Here is a 24,958-nt window from a genome sequence, read left to right as displayed (position 1 = left end):
CCTTTATTATATAATTTGCTTGTGTTTTTTCCAAATATGCACATTCTCTTTAAAATGTGTAAGTTTATTTTTCTTATAGCTTTTATAGTTATTATCTCCTTAGTTAATGCATTAAACTTTTCTTTAAATACCTTTTTAAAATGTCATATCTATAATTGTGATATGATATTTTTATAATTTTTATAAGTACCTTCTGATTTATTTTGACTTTAGATTCCATTAGGATCCTAAGTTGTTTTTTAATTCTCCAAATGTTTTCCAAGAAGTACCAAAATCGTCTTTTTTCTATTAATATGAAATTAATGTGTATTTGAAAATATAGCCAAAGCTTATATTTGTCAGTTATTCCTTTGATGTTTTTGTGAAAACAAAACAAACAAAATCCTAGTCATTTTCTTGCTCCGAGTTCTGCCAGTTAGCTAGCCTAAACAAGTTACATGGCCAGGATGAAAGTGAATGGGGTGAGGACGTGGGTGTCGTTAACTCAGCAACTTCTCTTTGGAGGTACATGGCAAAGGGTGTAAATGTGTAATCCTAATAGAAGGAGCAAATGGAGACTTAGAAACGCTTGTTTAATTACTCCTTTGTAACATCTTCTATTCATTTATACTTATTTATCTATTTTTTGGTTTTGTTTTCATTCTGAACTCTGAAAAATATTAAACAATATTTTCACTTTTCCACTTACTCCTTTTCCTTCCAGTTTTAGTGAAATATGATTGACACACAACACTGTGTAAATTTTAGGTGTACAGCATAGCAATTTGACTTACATACATTATGAAATGATTATGACAATAATTTTAGTGAACGTCCATCATCTTACATATATACAAAATTAAAGAAAAAGAAGAAAAGATTTTTCCTTGTGACAAGAACTCTTAGGATTTACTCTCTTAACGACTTTCATATGCATTTACTCTTTCAGTCATTTGGAATTTATGCTGACAGACTATGAGGATCCAATTTTACTTCAAATAGTCAATTGATTACATCAGCCAATACAAATGAATATATGTATTTTTCCATGTTTTACGTTAGTGTCACCTGTTTCTGTTTTAATTTGGGGAAGTACTGTGGATATTGAAAAATATCAAATAAGCCATGATCAGTCATCAAAAAGACTACAAATGCTATTTTATTGTCATTATTGCCCAAAACAAAAACTGAAGAAAAGGTATGTTAAGTTAATGCATTTCAATGAAAACCAAAGTGAAAATGAAAGATAGATGGTTAGACAGACTCAGGATACAACCTGTAATAAGTATACCTCTGTGGAAAGTGACTTTTTGAGCTCCTCCTAACCTGAGCATCCTTGCCTCTGCCTTCTCCCACGTACCTCATGTCAATTTCTCCAGCGAGTCTCTATGCCAATTAAAACGGAATAGAACTTATTAAGCCATATCAACCACACACTTTAAAGCAAAAGGGCTTTACAATATTTTCCTGAGTTTCAGCTCAGTGTATTGCTAGAGGGTGCCTAAATTTAGGCTTGAGAATATACACATGTTTTGGGGAATTTGGTGTGACACTGGAGTCTAGCATTTTGGGTTATTGGATCAGCTATGCTAGTATGAACCCTTTGGGAAATAATTTACCCCTAAAATGACTAATTTTTTGCACTTATAAAATTACTTATATCGATTAGATTAACTCCGAAGTCATTTTGAACTTTAAGCTTTTTTGAAAATAGCTTAGAAATGGGAAAACAGAAAAATATCTTACAGAAAACTTGGCTTCCATTGTAATCTTGCATGCAGATTAATTAGCAAACATATGCTTTAGGCCTGCTTCTGTTCAGGACTTCAGGTCCTGATTTCAGCCTTCTTTTTTTCTTTAAATGTGCACATTTTGCTTAGCATTTGCTTTCAGTGCTTAATTAAATTATTTATCTAAATATAAATATTCTAGGCAATGTTACAATCTTGTGGTTCTTAATTGAAGGTGGTTTTTCCTCCTCACCCCCTAGAAAACATTTGGCACTGTCTGGAGACATTTTTGTCCATCGCAGCTGAGCAAGGGGCATTGCCACTGGCATTGGATGGACAGAGGCCAGGGACGCTACTTGGCGTCCTACATTTCACGTGCTGGACTCCCACAACAAAGGATTACTCAGTCCAGAATATCAACAGTGATACCGTTGAAAAGCCCTGATTTAAGGGCACTCTGAATTCACAACTTGATGCATTTGGAAGAGGCTGGATTTGTCATTCTTTTTCATCTTTCATGCAAAGATTTTTGACTAAAGCGATATGTGTTTTAAAAGGATGAGATGTTAAAGTAAATGGAATCATAATATGAGAGATTTGTGTTTTTCTAAAATCATTATCTTGCTTAGACCTTCTTGAAAAAATATGAGCTATATTCATAAGATAGCTGCTAGAGGGGAAAAAAAGTGCGTGCACTCTGAGCACCAGTGTGATCTTTGGTCACACCACAAAGTGAATTTAGCTGACATACAAACGGTAAAAACCAGACTTGGGCCTTAGTCCAGTGGTCTATTAGATATATAAATTTGATACTCCTGTTTATCTGGAATCAATGAAAGCATCTGAATGCCTACCAAAACATTCTGGAGAATAAATTTCATTTTGTTCCACATCTAAATTCTCATAGAATAGGAACAATTGATTGAATGATTTTTTTTATTAATATGAAGAGTATTAGTTATGTTCAGGTTTTCTAGTTTAATTCCAATCTAGTAATAGCTCTTACTTTGAACTGACTTCATTGATATATATCAATGCTACCATTTGTTTTTATATCTATTTATTTTGTACTTTAGTCGCCTTTGTTTTGTCTTTCAGCTTTAAAAAAAAATCCCCAAGTGTAAGACCCATATCCAGTGTTCCTCCCTTAAAATGCAAAAAATCTTGAAAACCATAATGCTAAACATAATACAGATTTACTGCTGAGAAAACAAATTATTGATTCTTATTATTAGCCTTGGGAAACACAAAAAGTTATCCTTCCTTTAATGACTTACATAGTGAACATTTAAATATATAAATATTACTTGGTCCTTGCAGCAGAAAAATTGGATAACTAAAGTCTACTTTTTTTTTTTTACTAAATCTGGATACATATTAAAAATTACTACAAATATACTCCCCTCTCTTTTTTAACCTGCCAAAAAAAAAAAAAAAAAACTTAGTCCATGTAATGTAATGGAATATATACTTTTTTTTTGAAAAAGCATAACAGATGAGATAATTATAGATAACACTGCATAAAAACTTAGAATTCTCATGGGTATAATTTGGAGTAATTAAAAAACAAAGTGTACTAGTACCTTGGCACTATGAAAAGATAAATGAAAAACTCTATAGTCAAATCATAACCTCTAATTGCCCGGAGATTTGGGTAGTGAATATCTGCTATGGTTGATCGCAGGAAGGACCACTTTATGCTTCAAGGCATAATTTCCAAAAGATTTAGCATACTCAACCTTGATCACTTTGTTGAATTACATAATTAATTTATGACATCATCAGTATAAAGAGAGTCTTTCATTATAATGGGCAGGCTTGAAAGTGAATCCAAATTTTACCTGGAAATCAAATGAAAATTAGAGAGGTCTGTTTATATTATTTGGGGCATTATATTTACCAGGAGAAGCACCACCCATGATAAGTATATAAGGTTTCAGGGAAGCCCCTTTGTCTTAGAGAAGACTTAAGGTATTCATTCATTGTTTATTTCATTCAGTTTATTGCTAACAGAAGATCATTCCACAAATGTGCTAAGACATCTCCATGCATTGTGGCTGCAACCGAAAAACAATAAATATTGGTTTCCTGTATTCCTGTAGAATGTATTTTAGGGAGAGACGATATAGTTAAGCAGTAGCCAAAAATAACAATTATATCACCCTGTGATGAAATCTATGAAAGTAATGAATGAGGTGAAGTGAATGAAAATGTCTTTGAGGGATAGTTTTAAGTAAAATAGTCAGAAATTTCTGAAGAGGTGATATTTGAGTTGAGACTTGAGAAATGTGAAATGTGAGCAGAAGAGCTCTCCATGCAGGAGGAACAGCAAAGATGTAAAGATCCTGATGCAAAAGTGGGCTTGACGTGTTGGGTGCAATGAATGGAGGCCAGTGTACCAGAAGAAAATCAATCAACAGAAATAGATGAGATGAGTGTGAAGAAACAGGCAGGGACAGTATCGTAATGCATTGTGAGTACTCGTGCAACTTGAGAAGATGGAGGGGAGAAGACAATGGGGAATTGTTTCATGGGTATAAAGTTACATTCATACAAGATGAATAGGTTCTAAAGATGTGCTGTACATCATAGAGCTTACAGTTAACAATACCGTGATGTGCATTTAAAAATGCGCTAAGAAGGCAGAGCTCATGCAAAATGTTCTTACCACACACACACACAAAGCAAGGAGACACAGGAAATCTTCTGGAGGTGATGGATAGGTTCATTACCTTGTTTGTGGTGAGGATATCACGGAGGTATGCATATGTCCAAACTCATCAAAATGCATATATTAGTTATGTGTAATTTTCTGTATACAAGTATAACTCAAGTTAATTAAGAAGACATAGTTAAGAATATATTAATTATTTGGGGAGGTGGTCACATTCACCAGTGACATCAGAAGATGCGAATACCTCCAGGTACTTCTGTAGTTGAAAAAGGCATGATGGTTGAAGCCAAAGCCTGCACGTCTTCAGCTATTGTTCTAGACAATAGGAAAGCAGAGGGGCACTGGGTAAAAAATGAGCCCTATTCTCCTCAATTTTCAAAGGACAAGCAGGTGGCAAAATGAAAAATAAAAACCAAGGTAAACATGAGTTTTATACTATGCCCCAGTTTAAACAGGTCCCCAGGATTCATCCCCAAATATCATATTTTAGTCTAGTAGGCTGAGGGAATTATTGAAGAATTGAAGACACCATTAGCCTACTGGTTGTGCCTGGTTCTCTGTTTACCTTGTTTGGAAAACAAAATTAAATTCTAGCTTCATCAGATGGTGGCCCCAACAATAAGAAGGTTGTGAATGGCAGCGGCAGAGAAAATACGGTGGGATTGATCCCTGACCCATTGCATTGGCTTCTGCAACTGTCATGCTGGTTGCTTTCCCAAATAATTTATTTATCAACCCTCTATTATTTAAAATTTAAAACTTTGGTATATATATCCTCAACTATAGTGATAACAGCAAATACAATTTCACGATTCTTACTTTTTCTGTTCTAAATTAATAGTCTCCAAATTCTGTACCATGGGATCAGGAGGAAGGGCTGCTACCATTGCAAGGATTTGAGCTCTAGAATTAAGTTCACGACAATAACAGATATTTTTGTATCTCTCTATAATTTAGAAAGGGACTACAGAACATGTTGTGTTGTGTCAGTTCCCATTATTAAAACATACCTTTCATTTATACTTATTTGCATTTTCCTACTTCATACATTTTTATTGCAACAGTAGGGCCTATCCTTGTATCTCACCGAGTCTGTCCTATCAATATCAAGTCATTTTTTAACACTTTCGGATTCACCATGTTTGTTTTATAGACACATAGTAATACTGACCATACAATAGGACCAGAAAGCTTCTTATCAAAATTTTTATGAGACTGTGTTCCTTAGCTGTCTGATCTGACTTTAGTCATACTCGTCTGGAATACATATTTTTACTCTCAAAACCATCTGTTAATTTTGGTGTTTAAATATCCCTTTAGACAGATAATTTCTCAGATTTAAAGTTGCTTTTGCCATTTTTCTGTTCTTAAACGCTTCGTTCAACATACATCTATTTATTGAATCATTAAGTCAAGGTGTTTTCAGAGGAGGGAGAGGTGCAATCAAGACCCCCTCGCAGGAAAGGCCCTTCTGCTATAAGTCTTGCTGCTCAGAAAATGGTAAAAGAACTGCATCGGCCTTACGTATTTTATCTTCATAAGAGACTGGTCCTTTAATGACCAATAAATTACGTGCACCCAAATTAGTTTATTTAAAGCTTGAGACAATTGCCAGAATTTCCCATGTAGCAACATTGTCCAACTCCTACTTACTGAGAAGGTCTTCTCTCGCTGCCCCAAATACTTCCAAGGACATTCTTTCATCTTTATAGTAGATGAAAGCTGTCGTTTCCTTTTTTTCAGTGAAGAGGATGCCTGCAAGGCAAACAAGAGAGCGAAGAATACAATGAAAACAATGGACAAAATTCGGAAAACTACTATATAGAAAACAAAGAGAATACATAGAAAATAAAGATGATTTAGTCTTTCTTTTTGCAGGAAAGGCTATAAAAGTGAATCATACTGCTGCAAAAATGAATCTTATCGAACCACCCATTTATTTTTACTTGCTTGTGAATATATTAACAGCAGAGAGTATACACATGCAGTTTTTCCTGAGTTTTTTAAAGGTCCTTTCACTAACTACAGCTGTAGTCAAACAAAACTTGAAATAGTGAAGGTTCAGTGTTGATACCTAAGCCACTCTCCACAGGCTTTCTACTGCAGATTTGCACTTCAGTTATCCATTTTCAGTTTTAAGAAACAGATACTTCCAGTAAGGGTAGATTGAAAATCATTGCATTGTGCTCTAGGATTATCCCAGATGGTGGCAATGATTCCCACAATCAGTTATTTGCAGTTTGTCTCAGAAACAGTAGACACGACTTGTATCTCTCAGAGGGATGTGTCCTTATGCTCTGCAAATAGGTGCTTCACAATCCTGATAAAGAAATCCAATCGTCCTTTAAAACAAACTCAAAAATATGATAGTAATATTCCATCAGAGGCTGTTACCACATACATTTTTAGATAGATCAAAAACCTACCTTACTTTTCCCGAAGTTCAGTTTGTTTCACATCAGTTTCACTGTATTGATTAAATGGGACAACACCAATAAATTTGAACAGATAAAAAAAAATAACTTTTTAAACTACCGTAAGAAATATGTGTATAAAATTGAAGGGCTATATATTTTCAGAAATTGACTTCTGAATTTCTAAGGACTGTGGTTTTCACGAGCCTTGTTTTTTTATACCAAAATTACAGAACAAAAAACATTAAAAATGTGTACCGTTAACACATTTGTAAGTTATTGTGGTTCATCAGTTATTTTATGTCAATAAGAGAATAAACTTCTTTTAATCCAACTATCATCAACTGAAAAACATTTTCAACATTCAAAGATGGTAAAATGTGAAAAGCAACTTTGAATGAGATAAGGTCATAAAAAGTGGGGTTTACACCAAATAATTTTTAAAGCTTTTGAAAAATTTCCTTTTTAAAATATCTTATTGCAATTGGAACCATAGTAATTATAGCATTTATTGTATTTTAAGGAATTATTCTTACTTCCAGTGGGCCACTATGACACTTAGTCTCTTTCTTACATGTATTTGCACAATCATTAGCAATTGATCATTGCTTCATTGATAATTGCAACTATCAATTACAATTAATTACAAATTGATAAGCAATCTGATTTTGTAAAAAATATATTTGAATATTATTGTATTAGTTACATATTAACATGTATTAAATTATCAAGAAAACTAGTTAGTTAAAGCAACATACATTTATTATCTTACAGTGGCTGTGGCTCATGAGTCTGGACATGACTTAGCTGGGTCCACTGCTTTAGGATCCTTCAATGGTTGCAATCGAGGTGTCTTGAGAGGGACTGAATAGATGGTTGTTGGCAGGATACAGTTCTTTATGGTTATTGGACTGAGTGAGGGTCCCAGTTTTTTGATGGCTCTTGGCCTTTGGCCAGGGTCAGTCTCCAAGCAGAGAAGGCAATAGAGAGTCTCCCAGTAAGATGTAAGTGGCAATCTTTGAACTGAACATCACTTCACCTTTCCTGTATTGTATTGGTTAGAAGCAGGTCACTAGGCCAGCCTACATTCAAGAAGAAGAATGGATGTGAATAGTAAGAAGAAATCATTGTGAACCATTTAGATGCATACCTACCACAATTGTTAAAAAGAAATCTGCTCTAAAAAATAGGAGACAAGAATTTAACAATTTTTTAATGATCCTGTTTATTCTCTCTCATATAACTGTGTTCTTATTGTTTTATGTTATAAACAATCTGTTTTTAGAAGATAGTATAATAAACAAGTAAGAGAGAGAATGACTGTTTTAAAATCTGAGTGTAGCCACTTACCAGCTGTACTGAATTAGATTTGTTACTTAACTCCTCAACCTTCTTTGATTTATCAAGTAAATCAGATTAACACTTAATATAACCTAGTTGTAGGTATCCTGTAAGGGAAAAATAATATATTACTTTCCAAGAATTTATTGAGTGACTATAGATACAAGGATCCATTCTAGGTCCTAGGGGTGAAAATCAAAACATTGAGTAATCTAAGATAAGAAACTATTTAAACTATATAGAAATGTGTCTGGCATATAATAGTCACCCAGCCAATGCTGGCTCTGCAGAGGCCTTTGTGTGCTTTTTTCATTTTCTCTTACTGAATGCTGGTTGTCGATCCTTCAGTGACAGCAAAGGAGCAATTGTTATATTCTTAGGAGATCATTTAAAGGGGCAGCATCCCTCTGTGTCCAGCCCTCTCACCTCAGAGCTTGCATTTCTTTACCTGTTTATCATTTCCCATCTTTGCCTCTACCCTCTAAATGCAAGCTAAGTACAAGGCACTTAAAATCTTACTGAAGATTTGGACAAAGGAAAATAAAACAACGAGGATGAGAATATTGCCAGGAAATATTTATTGATGTTAGTGGGAAGATTTCACCAGAAATAAATTAAATCAATATATAATCTCTGTATTCAGGGATCATAATTCCATTTGGTAGATCTATTCAACTTTGCCATTCAGAGGAAATGTAATGTTTTATTCATAAGTGTTTTTGAAATAGAGTCCAAACATTCATATTTATAATATGAAAAAAACACATTAATATTTAAATATCTATCTCTAAATTTAATCAAACACAATTAGCATAATGGAAGCAAAAGTACAGATGACCCTAGTCAATACAATTTTTAAATGGACTATAAAATGACTGTTTATTGAAATTAAGATTAAATAATTCAATTTATGTCTAAGAAGCTATTTAATATGGTACTATTTTTCTATAGCCCAACTCATGCATCTTGAGGATTCTTTGCCTTTTTTTCTGATTTATGTAATTAGAAATCTGATTCACAGTACTTTAAGAATTAACTTAGCATTTGTGAAAGTACCTTGCTCAATGGTTGGCTCATAACTGGTCATATAAAAGTCAATTCTCCAGAACTGTCTCAAGATAAAATTAGACCCTGCAAGCAAAGATCAACTAGCTAAAAATGTCTAGTGTATGTACATTAATGTAGAATATTTCTGGGTCCCTGGCCCCCTTAAAATATACTGGTAAATTTTACTGCATTCCACTCCCTGTTCCTCTTTCTACACCCCTGTCTTGTACTATAATCATAACCTGATGTTATAGCTGAATCCTGGGATTCGTAGGGGAAGAGATGAATAGATATCTGACAGAGGCAGTGAGCAACATGATCAGTAATTCTGATGGGTGCCTGACCACAGATGCAAAGCTAGCTGATGGCAGAATTAGGAGACTGCTGGTGGTGGTGAGGATGGCTCAAGCCAGGCTGGGGAATGTGTTTGCAGGGAGAGATCTCATAGGGAAGAGCAGAAATCAGATCATTGCAAGGAAGCTCACATAGCCTCCTGGTTGTGGCACATGGTCTTTTGGATTCCTGTTTTTCCTGTTGCAAATTAGCTGGTCGGTCCCTAAAAACCTACACTGTAGTCATTTGAGGGGTAATCATTTTGGTAGATGGTCCCAGAGTTGTGCTGGCCTCTAGCAATGTCCTGTGGTAATCTGCTGCTGAAGTCTGTGGTCCTGTTTTCTCATCCTTTCATCTCTGCCATCCAGTTTTTGTTCTGGGTCTGTTGGTTCACAACCTTGGGAATTTACCAGGTGTGATTTCAAACTGGCCTCCATACACGGAGGGCAAGCAGGGACCAAAGAAAAGCAGATCACTCCAAAGTGGTAGGTAATGGTTTTCATAAGGAAGGGATCTGACATACGAGGCTTGTCTTGGGCAGCCCACAAGATGAGTAGATCTCCGCTCCTGACCTCCAGAGTCTTAAGAGTTTGTAGAATTATAAGTTTTGTATGCCTTAAGAGTGTTCAGTGATATATGCCGTCCAGATGGTCTTAAAAAACATTGCTCTTTCAAGGATGTGTCCTTGAAGTAGCTCTTAGTGCAGGAACAGTGGACATAAGGTACAGTCCAAGGACAGGGTAGAGAGTAAGGAGTCACTGATTGCCTAGGTCCGGCTCCTGGGCCAACCTGGTCAAAACCTGTGTCACATTTTCCTAATGACTTCCTCCAGCAGGTTCTGGAGTTGCTTCCTCACAACATGCTTAATTATGTGGGGCTCTGTGAGGCTAAATGCACTCATCAGTCATTTTTAACCTACCACCCAGTCTGTGCTTCCAACTTTTCCTCCCCACCCTCAGCCAAGCCTCAAGGATGTTGGCTAGAGGTATACAAGAAGAAGAAAGTGCCAGGAGCCAGGGGACTGATGCAGTTTGACCACTGGGCAGTCTGTTTTCTTTTTTTGAGAGCCCTTCTTTGGAATCCATAGTGATTTCTCCTTTTCCTGTGGTATGATAATTCGCCTACACTTTATCCTTGGTTCCCTCCATACTGAGGTTCTTAGTAAAGCTTTACACACTTAACAATTACTGACTTTCAAGGCACTTATTCTACAAATGCCTATGCTTTTGCTGAAGCAAGTACAATGTAAAATTTCATGCTAAGTAATCACAATCTTACTCTGTCCAGATCCTCAGAGCCTAATACCGAAAGCCTCTAGCCCAAAAAATAATGTTAAATCAGTCAGGGTGTAGCAATGAGAAACGTGTAATGGGAATTTTTAATGCACACATTTTAGTAACTTTAAAAATGCTCTCATTCAGTTTATAATGTTAATATCTCTATTTTCTCTGATGAATTTTAAGCTTATTTAAAAGGATATTGTACCTTTAAATCCTGATTATCACAGTATCTGATTTATGCTAAGTATTAAAGAGGTGTTCATTCAATTGGTTAGTTAAATGAAAGGATGATAAAAATTTTAATGATTTCTTTTCACTGAGAGATTGGAATAACACAATTTGCACTATTATGTCATATTTAGAAATCTTTTGCTAAAATATTCCAAACATAAGGGCACTAAGCAATTAAAGAGCAACATATATGGTATTGCCAAAGTAAGAAAAGTCAAGAGAGATGGCTCAGTTTGCTAACAGAATCCATTACTGCTCCATGTCTTTTCTCATTACCACTGGTTTAAAATGGGATAATTGTTTGTAATCTATTCTATTTTATAAGAATGTGTCTATATTAGTATTACAAAAATACAAACTATCACCTCACATACAGCTTAGTGTCCTTTCTCCTAATAGTAACATTTCTTGTCAAAGTATTTTCAGTAGCAAACTGGCAATTCAAACATTATCAGGAAGATAAAAATGTCCATTTGATGTTATCAAGTAAAAAAACAAATGAACAAAAATAGAGGATTTGCTTTAAAAATATAAAATTATCTTTGCAACAGTACTGAGTAACTTTTTATCAACAGATAATATTCAATATTTAGGTCAGGCTATGAGATAAAATATTTAAAGTATTAAAATGCTTTTACGAAAATCATCACAGAATATTTGCCTTTGCTTCAATATGAGCAAAACTTTCACTTGTATGCTCTTAGATGAAAAGTCCTTCCCAGCTTCCTTTGAAAAATCATTTACTTGACTTTTTGGAATATAATTATGAAAGGTAAAACTAATGGCCATCCCTTGACAATAAAGTGTAAACTACAACATGTAGAATTTCAACTCATAGCTCTTGCATTTCTCTGGGATTTAAAAGGGATTGTTGAAAAGCTTAGCATGTAAGTCCTAAAAATATTATTCCTTATTTATAATTTACATTAGAAATTTGTGTGTGAGTAAAGTAGGAACAACAGAAGCCTGGTGGTATCTTTCATAACTTTTGTTCTTATAAATAATGCAACTCTGTTGAGTTCATTTCCTTAGTTGGCTGTCTCTAAAGTGTGCCCTTCCCTATTTTTGTTCTAGTCCATCAGATGCTTGCAAATCAAAAATCCCTTTGAGAATAACTCTCCCACCTTTGTGTCTATCTCCAAGGGAGATGTAATCTTACTTCAGTCATCTAATTAGCAGTAGGAGTCTCTGTGCTGCAGGCGGCAACATCAGCACAAGTGTGATGAGCCAGTGTGCTGACATCAATGAACACTTTATTAAATTACACACTCCCCTAAGCAGGCACGGGCTTTCAGAGCCCTCATATTTTATGCACTATTGCACTGACTCCCTGCTTTCTGAAACTGTGAGTATCTGGGCCAAGCTGAGGATATGAAGTCCTGATGAGATTACAGAGATTTTTTTTTTTCTAAAAGATATTTGGCACACTCTTAGGTATTAGGTTTAGTCTGTGGGGTTTTTTTTTTTTTTTTTTTTTTTTTTTTTGACAACTGATAACTAGCTGGAGTTTTAAAGAACAACAGGAAACCAGATTTGGCATATAATTTAGGGCATCTTTTTCTTTGGAACACCAATGTGTCAGAGTGAAATAAAGGATTCACTGATCTGAAAAAAATTTCAAAATGATAATCTTTTTCTGGATACTGCGTACTTAGATGTATACATAGTATGCAGTAGCTTTTGTTTCCTGGATAGTTTATAAAAGCACACACTCTTAAATGCTTTTAATCATTAAAATATTTAATATTCAATAAAGGAAAGTGCAATGGAGATAAATATCCTTTTTAATAAAGGACGTTTATAATTACATTTATCTTTTTTGTATACAGCCATCTTGACAGGTGTGAGGTGAGATTTCAGTTGTGGTTTTGATTTGCATTTCCCTGATGTTTACTGATGTTGAGCATCTTTTTAGGTACCTGTTGGCCAGTCTTATTGAGAAATAATTGACATACATCACTGTATAAGTTTAAAGTGTGCAGCATGATGGTTTGATTTACATATAGTACAAAATGATTACCACAATAGGTAACACTAATCCATCATCTCATATAGATACAATAAAAAGAACAGAAAAAATATTCTCCTTGGAATACTACTCTCTTAATAGCTTTCGTATACATCATACAGCAGTGCTAACTATAGTCATTGTGTTGTGTGTTACAATCCTCTTCAGTTTTGTTTTCTCCCTCTTGTATTGGTTTTGATCATTTTCCAGTCAGGGTAATGTCTTCCTAAAATGTATTGGAAATTATTCTTCTAGTCTTGCACTTCCTGAAATACTTTGTGTAGGACTGGTAAATGTCTTAAATGTTTGCGCAAATTTGCCAGTGAAACCGTCTGGCTCTTGGAGCATTCTTTAGTGGCGGTTAACTATAGATCCAATCTTTTAAATATTTATGGAACTATTGATGTTATCTTTTTCTTCTTGACTGAGATTGGCTGTTTAAGTGTTTCATGGAATTTGTCTGTTTCACTTAGATTTTTAAATTAATGAGCATGGAGCTTTTAGAAATAGCTCTTTAATAATCTTTTAATATCGATATCTATATCTACATTGATATCAACATAGATATCGATGTAGATGTAGGTATACACACATGTACACCTTGACACCTTGACTGCTTGGTTTGCATTGGAGTCCAAGTTGAACAGAACGGTCTTTACAACTAATGCTAAGGAGGGCAGACGCTGATAGCTCTAGCTGTACAAAGTCCTGTACTTGCTTATCACGCTGTGTCTTCTGTGATATACCACAGATGTTTTATTTATTCCTCTGTGGTTTTCTTACTCCTATTTAAAAAAATTGAAATTGGCTAGGTTTTAGGGTTTCATTATTGAATGAAATTGCAGTAATTCAGGATAAGTTATGAGAATGATTAAAGGGTTAACCTTAAAAGATTGAATACACCTATTTACAAAAGAAATCAGGAGAAATGTTGAATGAATGCAGGAGGCTCTCATTTTAGATAATTATTACTTGAGACATGTCACTCCTTTATTCTTATTCCAGAGCTGATCTATGGGAGAAAGAAAGTGAGAAAATACATTCTAAATAAACTCTTAACTTCTTTTCTATATCCCACTCCTACATCCTCATCTCCATGTATCTGGAATTCCATCTCCCTCTGTGATGGTAAAAGGCAGAAAAAAACTTAAGATGCTTTCAAATGGAAATGCATGCTATATAATACTGCTTTTGATTAACTCAGTCCATCAACACATACACACACACCATAAAGCAATAAAAGGAAGTGTTTCACCAAGATGCAGAATGCCTTTTTAGAAGAATGATTAAAAACTCAGGATATAACACCATGTAATAAGTATCCCCTTGAAGAAAATCAGAAGGTATCAGGGATGTGTAGACAGCGGTATAGACAGGAGGTGTATCAGTTATCCAAGGGAGCTAGGAAATGCTGAGCAGGGCTCTGCCTGAAAGAATATTTTGCAATTAACTGAGTGGATGGTATTTTATGGATTGAGTCTTAATGGTCCATTTCTGAGGTACTACTTTTTTCTTGCATCAATCTTAACCCACTAAATTCTCACTGAAATGATGAGTCCTTCGGGTTCCCACAGTGATTGTGACTAAACATATGTCAGGTCTATAATTGTTTCAAGGGCCAATGCATAACCTCTTTTAATGTCCAAAAGCTTACGAATCTGACTACCTTCAGTAAGTATAGGTTTCTGTTGTAGTGATTTTTCACACTGGATTTGGGTACCAAATGATTCAGTGAAGCAGATTTATCAACCTTAATGCTTTCTAAAGGTTAAAAATAATTACATAATAATTTCCCCATTGATTTTGTACTACAAAAAATAGTCATACACACATATAAGAAAACCAAGATTTTCTAAAGTGAGTGGTCATGAAACTTACTATGTTAAAGATTGCACGTTGTATTTCATTTAGAATTCCAAGAAGCCGTTGGTAGTGGTAGAGCCAGGATCTGGGTGTGGGCTAGTGAGAATATGGGCAGAAACCAGCAAATGTAACCATACTTTTAAAGGAAACTTTTAAAATCCCATTTTTATTAACTAATTCACAATCTTAACAAATTCCAGTTCTCCTTCCAGAGACATAATTCCTTAAAAAGGAAAAATTATCTACAGAATCTTTGTTCTCAAGGGGACATGAATATCAAATTTATACACAAAATTCAACATGTTAATGGTATGCTTCAAGTCAAAAGCAATGTATGGAATTTACATGTCTAAATACATTATTAATAACATTTTAAATAAATATTCTTTACCCAGGATCTTACTATATGTGTCCCAATACTTCTGTGGTCCATAGTTCACACATTTCCTGCAGTGTCAGAAATCCCCCATTCCCCATGGGTCTATCTTATTTGTGCTCAGCACTGGAAACTAGCCAGGATGTCTTCTAGATAAGAGCATTAAAGTGTAAGTTTTAATCATAATAACATCTATTCATTATTAAATTATGCAGGACATTTCAGAACAGTGCAAGGGGAATCTGGTGACCTGAGTTTCTTCTTATGACACTAACTGAGACCGAACATGCCACAAAACATTACTTTTGACACTGTTTCCATATCTGTCAGCTTAAGTTATAGGAGGAAAAGTTTATTTCTAAAGCTCAGTGTAAAAGTGCTTGATGATATGTTTGCTGCTAAGGTCAGGGTTGGTTTCTCCATTAGGCAGAGTTCACTCTGAGCTTAGGACCCTCATTATTTTTTAGGGAGGATCCCATGAAAATGTTTGTCTTTTTAAATCAGAGGAAAAAGTTGAATTTTTAGGTCAAAAACAATGTTTTAATATGTAGTATTAATATACGTGTCTTTATATGAATGTAGTTGTAAAATATATTTTCTAGTATTTTATTAACAAGAAAGCTCATGAAGGCAAACTGTGTAGAGCCCATAAAAGTCATAACCCAGCCCTGGTTAAGGTAGAGAAAATTGCAGCTGAAAAGTTAGAAGATTTGGACTTCACATTGTAAAAATTCTGGACCTAAATTTCGATTTGAACTTAATTGTCTTAGAATCATGTCATATAGTCAAGGTGAAATAATTTCATTCCATCAGTACACTTGCTTCTTTTTCCCCCTGAGCCTTGCACATTCTTTTCCCTGTTTATGACACATTATGTACTTCTGACCCATTTTTCCAGTTCATGGAACACAATTCCATCCCATTGTGTTGCCATAACTCACTTATTTGCACACTTGTGCATATATGCACACACAACATGCACGCATGTGCACACATGGTGGCACCCTGTCTCCTCTCCCCTGTGTGTCAGCTGGGACATGGTATTCTCCAAAAAGATGTCCCGGACCCCCCCATGTTTGGATGAGGTTCTCTTTCACCCAGCCACACTGTTCACTCTTAAATGGTGTGAGCATCTTGGGTCTCACCAAAATCTGACAGCTTTCACATAGCAAAATGTAGGGCTCAGAGACGCTACTCCATAAACATTGCCCAGAGAGTAATTCTGAACCTCAGTAGCCCCAGCTATGGAATGAAAATTCTAAACACACTCCATGGAGACATATGAAAACACACATACAAACAAACTACACATACAAACTAGTGATTTGTACCGCTAGTTCATTGGGGAGCTCATTATAATATAGCTTATTACTCCCAAGTATTTACAAAACCAATACTATGTATTAGAGTCTATACTTAGGCATTGATACCTTTAAAATTTTTAATAAGTAAATATTAGAAAATAAAGAAATAAACCTTGTATTCTCTTTTTAGTTCAGTTGAAGACTGTGATGAAAATACTACTTAGCACTGAGCCAAACATTAGGAAAAATGGTGACAAATTATAACCTAGTCACTTTCTGCCCACAGAAGATGAAATTTAGCTAACACGATGCTATTCCAGTTGCATGTTTTTAGCTATAGACACATAATTTTGGAGTTAATCCTTTTTACGTAATGAGTTTCCATGAAGAGATAACATAGGGTATCTACAAATGGGCTTTTCAGTATTGTGCAAATTCTGAAGCATAATCAGAGTTAAAAAGTAGTGCTGATAAAATTTTCTGCTTCCTTTATTTAAGCCTGTCTTATAAATGCCACAGAGATCTGTCTTATGATCACAGTGCTTATCCTCATGTAATGACTATACTTTTAAGTATATTTTAATGGCCAATAATATATCTCCATGTTTGCACCTTTGACTAATTTTCACAAATGAGTGTCATGTATAGTTTTGCATTTGCAGGTATAACAGCAAGAACACATTTTGCAATACCCATTTTAGTGTATATTTCACACATCCGCACAGTAGAGCTAGCTAGTGTACAGTGACTGTTCACGCACAATTAGCGCATGCGCAGGTCTTCATAGAAACAACTTTGAACGGAAATGACGTTTAACGGGTTCTTTCTTCCAGCTGTGGATTTTTTTTCTTAATGGTCTACTACTAATGCAGTAAATGAGGAATTACACCCATCTTGGATAGGAATTCCTAATAAAACTCCCAAACTCTCTCTGTCTCTTCACTCACTGCTTTTCAGAACAGTTCAAGTCCTGGATCAAAGAAAATTGGGTACCAGATGGCTTTTATCCTAACATCTTTAACTTACCTTGAGAACATTCTTGCTACCGATTTCCACGTAATGAAATAAATCCAACTGCAGCAGAACGAGACTTCCAGGAAGCAGCAGGTGTAATGTCACAGCTGTATTAGCACTGCTGACTTGATCGTGGATCAAGTTACTTCTGGGACTGTCACACTTGCTGCTGAAGTTCAAAACGGCTGCTGAGAGAGTAGCAAGAACTCTTGGGCACTTTTCTTTAGCCTATTAGCAGGAATCAGAGAAAATGACCACACCGCGCTATGTGTCTCACTCACCAATGCTTCTTACCCCTGCCATATGCTTTATCCACCCGCTGCCCAGAATTTATATGGGTTATATTTGGTTTTGCAAATTAACACGTTAGGATGTTAGCATGTAGCATGGCTGGAGAAGTGTATTACTGGTTTATGTGCAGGTCACATTCCTGGAGAATACAATTAATTTCAAATGGTTTTGCTTGAAGGGGAATTTGAATCTGAGAGGAATAGCAAGGATCAGAGATTCTTGGAATTCTATCTGCATTGGTAAAAATCCTAGCAATGTTTGATAACTTATCTGAGACTAGGAAACCTTCGCGTTGCATATTTCATTCGACCATGATATATTGATTGCTTGTTTGACGAATGTCTTGTGTGAGTGCTGTGATGTTGTATAAATAGAATATAAGCATAAAGTGGTATAAATGGTCCTCCATCTGTTGTACTTTTTTAGGGAAAGGAACCAGGTTTCCTTCTCATTGAAATATTTTAGAAAAATGATAATATTCAATCCAGTTCAAAATGTATTTACTGAAAACTTTGTGCAATCCTATGTTAGTAACTTCGGATGCAAGGCATAAAGCCTTGTTTTAAACTTACAGTCTAAACAGAGATACATATGCAAATGCATACTTAAAATAGAATGATAAATATTCAATGTAGAATTGAATATTTTCTATGACATTAGAGCACAGTAGGTAATGTGTAATGAACTCTTGGAAAATATGATCAAGCATATGGACTCATATTCTTCGAGTCCTTCGTGTAATGCTTTGATTCAATTATCTCACATAGTGCTTTATACAAGATGCATAAAATGGTATCAGCTGTATGAAAAGGAGGTCTTTAGTGTGCACTGGCTCATTTTAATTGTATAAACACACCTGAAAAATGTTCCTTTATTTCTCAATGTTGAAATTTCATTAGATTGTATTGGTGCTATGAAACTCTAAAAGGATTAAAATTGTCCATCCATAGAGGCTTGGGTTTGGTCTCAATAATCTTTAGTATTTTCTATTATGATTATAAATGGTAAAATTAAAGGGAAAAAAAGCTGGTACATTAAGATTCTAATCAACATAATCAACTGACTTGAAGAATGACTTATTCCTTTCATTAACCAAGGATGAATTGCAGCTTAATTGATTTACCTGTTATTTGTGGAGATTTAATTAATAATGAGAGGTGTCGAAATGCCTGTTATACTGTATTTTGTGATCTGCTTTTCTTGGCTTCCTATAATAAAATTGACAGGCTATAGAGAAAATAATGATAGTGATAAGTATTTCAAAATAATAATGAAGACTCTGTGATTGCAGAAATAGAATAAGGTTCAAATGTTTTAAAATGTATGAAAAAGGAAAACAGTTTGTAGCATAAGAATATAATCACTGTAGTGTGTGCTGACTTGAATAAAACAGATTCTTCTAGTTTAAAAAAATGCAGAAAAAGATTGATTACTTAGAAAAAATGTTCTAATCTTGCTACAATAGTCATCTTATATTTTATTTCCCCATCAGTGTAATAGGCAACATACCAGGGCTGTGAGGCAGTAAACAGGAAAAAAGTCATAAACCTATTCTGAAGATGATTTTAAGTTTGGAAAGGTCTCCAGCTTTGCTATTCAAAGCATGTGGTCCAACTGAGTGGCCTTACAGGGGAGCATATTAGAAATACAAAATCTTGCACCCCACCCAAGACTTGCTGATTGAGAGCACAGATAAATAAAAGCCCCAAGAGATGTGAATATACATTAAAGTTTGAGAAGCACTGGAATTATGGGACTGCAGAAATGCTAAGAGGTGGTTTAGTGATTCTTAAACTTGATGTGATGCTCATATTAAATTATCTTTGAGGTTAAAAATAGGAAATGTGGTTTTGCAAGAATTTCTTGAAAGTTAAATTTATTAACTGAAAATGACATCATCGAAATTCATTACCCTTGAGCATTTTCATTTCAGGGGATAGTTTAACTGTGGTCTCAACCCCGTTGATTCCTTCTGATTATAACTCTGTTTACAATTTCAAACAAGTACAGCCCCTTTATGTAATATTTTCATATTCTAAAATTTAGCTTTTGTTTTTCACCATAAACTGTTCAACCTGTTCAGAAAGATTCTTTTACAAACACATTAATTGCCTAATTCAAGAAATGTTTACCACTACACCTATATATACATAGCAACATGCTATTCACCAGTGAGAGAAGTTAAATAAAGTACAGTTACCTGGACACCTCACTGACACTTGTTAATGATCAGTCATTTTAGTTTGCATCTCTCAAATAATGAATGATGTTAAATATCTTCTCATACATTTATTTTTTCCCTCTATCTTCTTAGGTAAACTCAAATATTTTCCCACCATTTTTAAATTGGGTGTTGTGTTTTTTTTTGTTGTTTTGTTTTGATGGTTGGATTTTGAGAATTCTTCATATATTCTAGATACAGGTCTATCATCAGATATGATTTGCAATCTGTTATCGTATATTCCCGCTCGGCTATGGTGTGTCTATTTCTTCTCTTAACAATATCCAAACTCATCAAGTTATATACATTAAATATGTGCAGCTTTTTGTATTTCAATCATACCTCAGTAAAATGGTTACAAAAAATAAAATGATACCATTAAAATATGTCAACTATAACAAAAGATGAGCAAGTTTTGATTACTGACATCTATGAAATATTATTGAAAAGAACTTAGTAATGGAAAGCCATACAGTGTTTCATAGGTCAAAAGAGACATTGTTACTATGCTGTCGGTTTTCTTCAAGTTTATTTAAAGATTCAATGCAATCTCAATCAAAATCCTTACAGGCCTTTTTTAATACATTGCAAGGTGGTTATAAAATTTAAATGTAAAATGCAAAAAGTTCTAAAATAACCAAAAAATTTTTAAAAAGGAGACCAAAGTTGGAGGACAAACATTATCTGATTTCAAGACATAAATTATATCCATCAGGACAGTGTGCTGTTGATATAAAGATGGGCAAATAGATGAATGTAATAGACTAGAGAGTCCATAAATATACAGGCACAAAAATATATAGACAATTGATTTTTGACAAAGGTGCAAAGGCAGTTCAGTGGAGAAAGGATGAGCTTTTCAACAAATAGTGTTGGAGCAACTGAATATTCATAAGCAAAACATAGAACTTCAGTTCAGATCTTGCTCCAATACAAAGCTTGATTCAAACTGGACTATAGACCTATTTACCTGTTAAGAATTAATCTATAAAGCTTCAAAAAGAGAACATGAGAAAATACTTTTGACCTTAAGTTAGGCAAAGATGTTTAGATGTGAGACCAAAAACCCAACCTATTAAAGAAATTTATAAATCAAAATTATCACAATTAATTTTCTATTTTTTAATCTTATTGTTTGAAATGGTTTTATAAGATACTTATATAAAATCTGTTTTAAACATATTTTAGTGATCTTAAATTAGTGTTAAAATTCATTTAATATCCTCCATTATTCTGGGACATAATAGCAGTCAGGTGGACAAATACAATAAAACGTGTAAGTAAAATTAAATTTTGTTGTTATTCTTCCTAATAATAGCAACTGTAACATCTAGGATGCATGCTATGTTCGTTTAATGAAAATGAAGAATGTAAAAACCTCTAAAGCAGACTAACAGTGTTACTATAATGAATTATTTTGTAAAAACTTACCTTGCTAATACCAATAAATGATTTTAACAATTAAAAAATACATTTAACTGTAGACTCTTCAGGAAATTTACCATTAAACTATGTGAATTAGAACGAATGAAGAATGAAGAAAAATCATTCCAAGCATGTGTGAAGATCCAATTATTTACTAATAACTTTTACCAATACGATCTCCACCTACTCCTTCACCAAAATATTAGTGCTTAAGCTCCTAAAATTATAGGTAAGGTTATAATTGTATTGAAAATGATCACCAATATAGCATGTAGTTGCTGGCAAATATTTTTAAATTGAAAAAAATAGAGATGAAATGAGAATGGCTGTTGCTACATTAAGTTTTAAAACATTTATAGAAGAGTGCAGAAACCCTCAGTTATGCAGATTCTCTCCTAACCTTTAGGAACAGTGTAAGTTTCTGGAGAATGTCCTGATACATTTCAAAAGGCAAATATCATTTTGATAAGTGTTCCTTTTACATAGAATCCAATCAATTTGAGTTTCTGTAAAATCATCCGTGCTTTGTGATGTAAAACCATTTTATGCACCAGATAATTTCTATACTCCAAGTATAGCGTTAACCTGACAGATTTTAATATAGGCTACATCTGTCATGTTGAATGCTTCATGCGCCTTGGAGAACTCCACTGTCATTTAATACCCTCTAGGGAGGTACTGCTCACCATTAATCTTATTTCTAAAACATTTTTGCATTAACCTTTAAATCATCCTAATAATAAAACAAACAAAAAGGTAAACAGACTGCTTAGAAATCCTTATGAATGAAAGCATAAATCTATGTGCCGGAGTACTTAGCATGCGTTGTCATATTACAGAAGTAGAATTCAGTCCTTTTGGTCCCCCAACCACCTTTTATAATAAACATTTTATCATATCCTGAAATAAAATTCATACCTAACAAAAAACAAACAAACAAAAAACTATAGAAAATTTTTAAATAAAAATATCCTAGCAATAATATAAATAAAAAAACAAAAGTTACTATAATTTTAGAATATTATTATTTGGGCGTAACTATATAGAGGAGGTAATGGTACTCAGATGTTTGAGTCAATTTACAGTTCATTGATTCATTCCTTCAAACTGGTTAATGAGCATCTACTCTGTGCAGGATTCTGTTCTAGTCACTGTGAAAACTAGCAAAAAAAGCAAAATTACCTTCTTTCATGGTATTATAGGAAGGAGAGTAAAGATATACTCAATAAGTAAATAAAACATATGTAGTATATTGGGATATACAAAATATTAGGGGAGATTTCAAGAAAGAACTGAAGGAAGCAGGGGACCTACCTACGTGGATATCTACAGGAAAAGCATTCCGGGTGGAGGGAAGTAGAAAGGTCCTGGTTACAAGGAGACACATATGAAGTGTGTTGCAGACTGAAGCAAGAAGTACACTTTGGCTGGAAAGAAGTCAATTTTGAGGAGCACCCTGGGGAATTTAATTTCAACATGAGAGGGGACCAGCAGTCGTGAAATTGACAACAGCATTGTAGGTCTTTGTGAGATGTTGGGTTTTAATCAAAGTGAGATGAGAAGCCATCAGAGTGTTTTAGGGAGAGAAGTGACATGATCTGATTTGAATTTTAGCGGGATTATCTGGGACATGTTGCTGAGAAAAAGTAATAGCAGAGTAGTCCGGAGTCTGGGCGTCATGGAGTCCTAGACAGCGGCAAAGGGCCGGTTAGAAGTGGACACACTGTGCAATTGTATCAAAGGTGTAGTTGACAACGTGATTAAATCCTTCTACACAATAGTGTAAGTTACATCATAGGCTGATTTACTATAGTAGTGAGTTTTTTCTACTCTAGGAACCTCCACAGACCAACCTAAAATGGATGAAGGGAGAGATCTTCGGCCAAAGACACTCAGATTTTTTGGTCTCGTTTTTGGCTTTAACTTTTTACCTTTGAACAGGATTAAATTTGAAGAAACTGTGCTGCTGTTTAAAAACCATTTAAATATCATTGAATTGCAAAACAAATGCTTGTTTCCTGTAGTTTATTAAAATTACCATTTTGTTTTCAAAATTTATGTTAAATTAATCTGAAAAAGTTGACATGCAAAATTAACTATGTCTGCACTTTGTATAGAGGTCATAATTCTTGAAAACCGGTAAAGTGCCAAGACAAAAAAAGAAATAAAAGCTTAATATGACCTTTCTTTAGAATTTGAAAGAAATTATTTATAATTATTTTTCTTAAATTGTAGACATGTTACTAGACAAGTAATGTTTCTAAAACTAAGTTATTTCATGTAAAAGAGGGAAAGTAAATATTTTGGTTTCTTTTATTAATTAATCTTCAAGTTTACAGTGACTTTAATCTTTAACTTTAAAGTTACAGGTAACATTCGTAATGTTGTTAACTGACTTTTTTTATTTGTTTGTTTGCTTGAAGCTTTTGGAAACATGTCCAAAACATTGATGAAATGTTGGAAACCAGCTGAAACACAGTAAAATTCAACCCAATAAAATAGGACTGCTTTTTCTTCATCCACGCTGGGAATTGTCAAGAAGTGAACTATGACAATATATCAATTTTTGCTACTGTTTCTACTCTGGGTATGCCTGCCACATTTCTGTTCTCCAGAGATAATGTTCAGAAGGACTCCTGTGCCCCAGAAAAGAATTTTAGGTGCACGCATACCTAGAAGTGATGGCAAAATTCTGCATCGTCAAAAGCGTGGTTGGATGTGGAATCAATTTTTCTTACTGGAGGAATATACAGGATCTGATTATCAATACGTAGGCAAGGTAAGTCTGTATTGAAATGGCAAATATTTACATTCTTTTTTTATACATCTCAGTAAAGAAAATTTGAAGCTTGTCAACACTGCCATTCTTTCAAATTTGACTCTCTAAATATCCCTAAAGAAAGTTTTGCTTATGGAATACAAATTATAATTTGAAAAACTATGTAATGAATATAACATGATAAATGTAAGAATTCATTGACTAGAATTAATTCTGCCTACTACCTCATGGGTTAAAGAGGTACTAAAAATTGCAGTTTCAGAATCTGCAGTTAGAAATCAATGATGGTGAGAAAATTATATGTCAATTTAGTCATTTAAAGTGATAATGCATGCATATAATACACACACATATATGTAAATTTGGCATTGCTGTTGACTTTTGTGAGGAAGGAAAGATGTATTTAAAAATTGTTTAATATTCTATAGAATGAGAAAGCAAATGTCATTAAAAATATGACCTAAGGCCAAACTAATGCTTATTTATAGGAAAACTTATTCCAGGTATGAATGTTACTTATTTTTCTGGGTACATTTATATAAAGGAAAAATATATGGGAAGACAAGCAGGTAGGAGTTGTTTCCTTATTGCAATACGACGATATGAGGAGATTGCACGCTGTTGAATTGTAAAAGTTAGTGAGGAAGT

At 34.2% G+C, this 24,958-nt stretch overlaps 1 protein-coding gene across 1 annotated transcript in view; it reads left to right on the top strand.

The window, feature by feature from the left end:
* Positions 1-23,957: 23,957 nt before the first annotated feature.
* LOC105098671 (cadherin-10) overlaps positions 23,958-24,958 on the top strand; it is a 105,220-nt gene continuing 104,219 nt past the window's right edge. Inside the window, exon 1 of the mRNA XM_064479723.1 lies at positions 23,958-24,310. Coding sequence (XP_064335793.1) covers positions 24,080-24,310 — 231 coding nt within the window. The 5' untranslated portion in view covers positions 23,958-24,079. The remainder of the gene's footprint in view (positions 24,311-24,958) is intronic.

The sequence above is a fragment of the Camelus dromedarius genome, chromosome 3 (assembly GCF_036321535.1).
Source record: "Camelus dromedarius isolate mCamDro1 chromosome 3, mCamDro1.pat, whole genome shotgun sequence".
Lineage (NCBI taxonomy): Eukaryota > Metazoa > Chordata > Mammalia > Artiodactyla > Camelidae > Camelus > Camelus dromedarius.
Note: the sequence above shows the minus strand (reverse complement) of the source record. Positions and strands in the feature narration are given on the sequence as shown.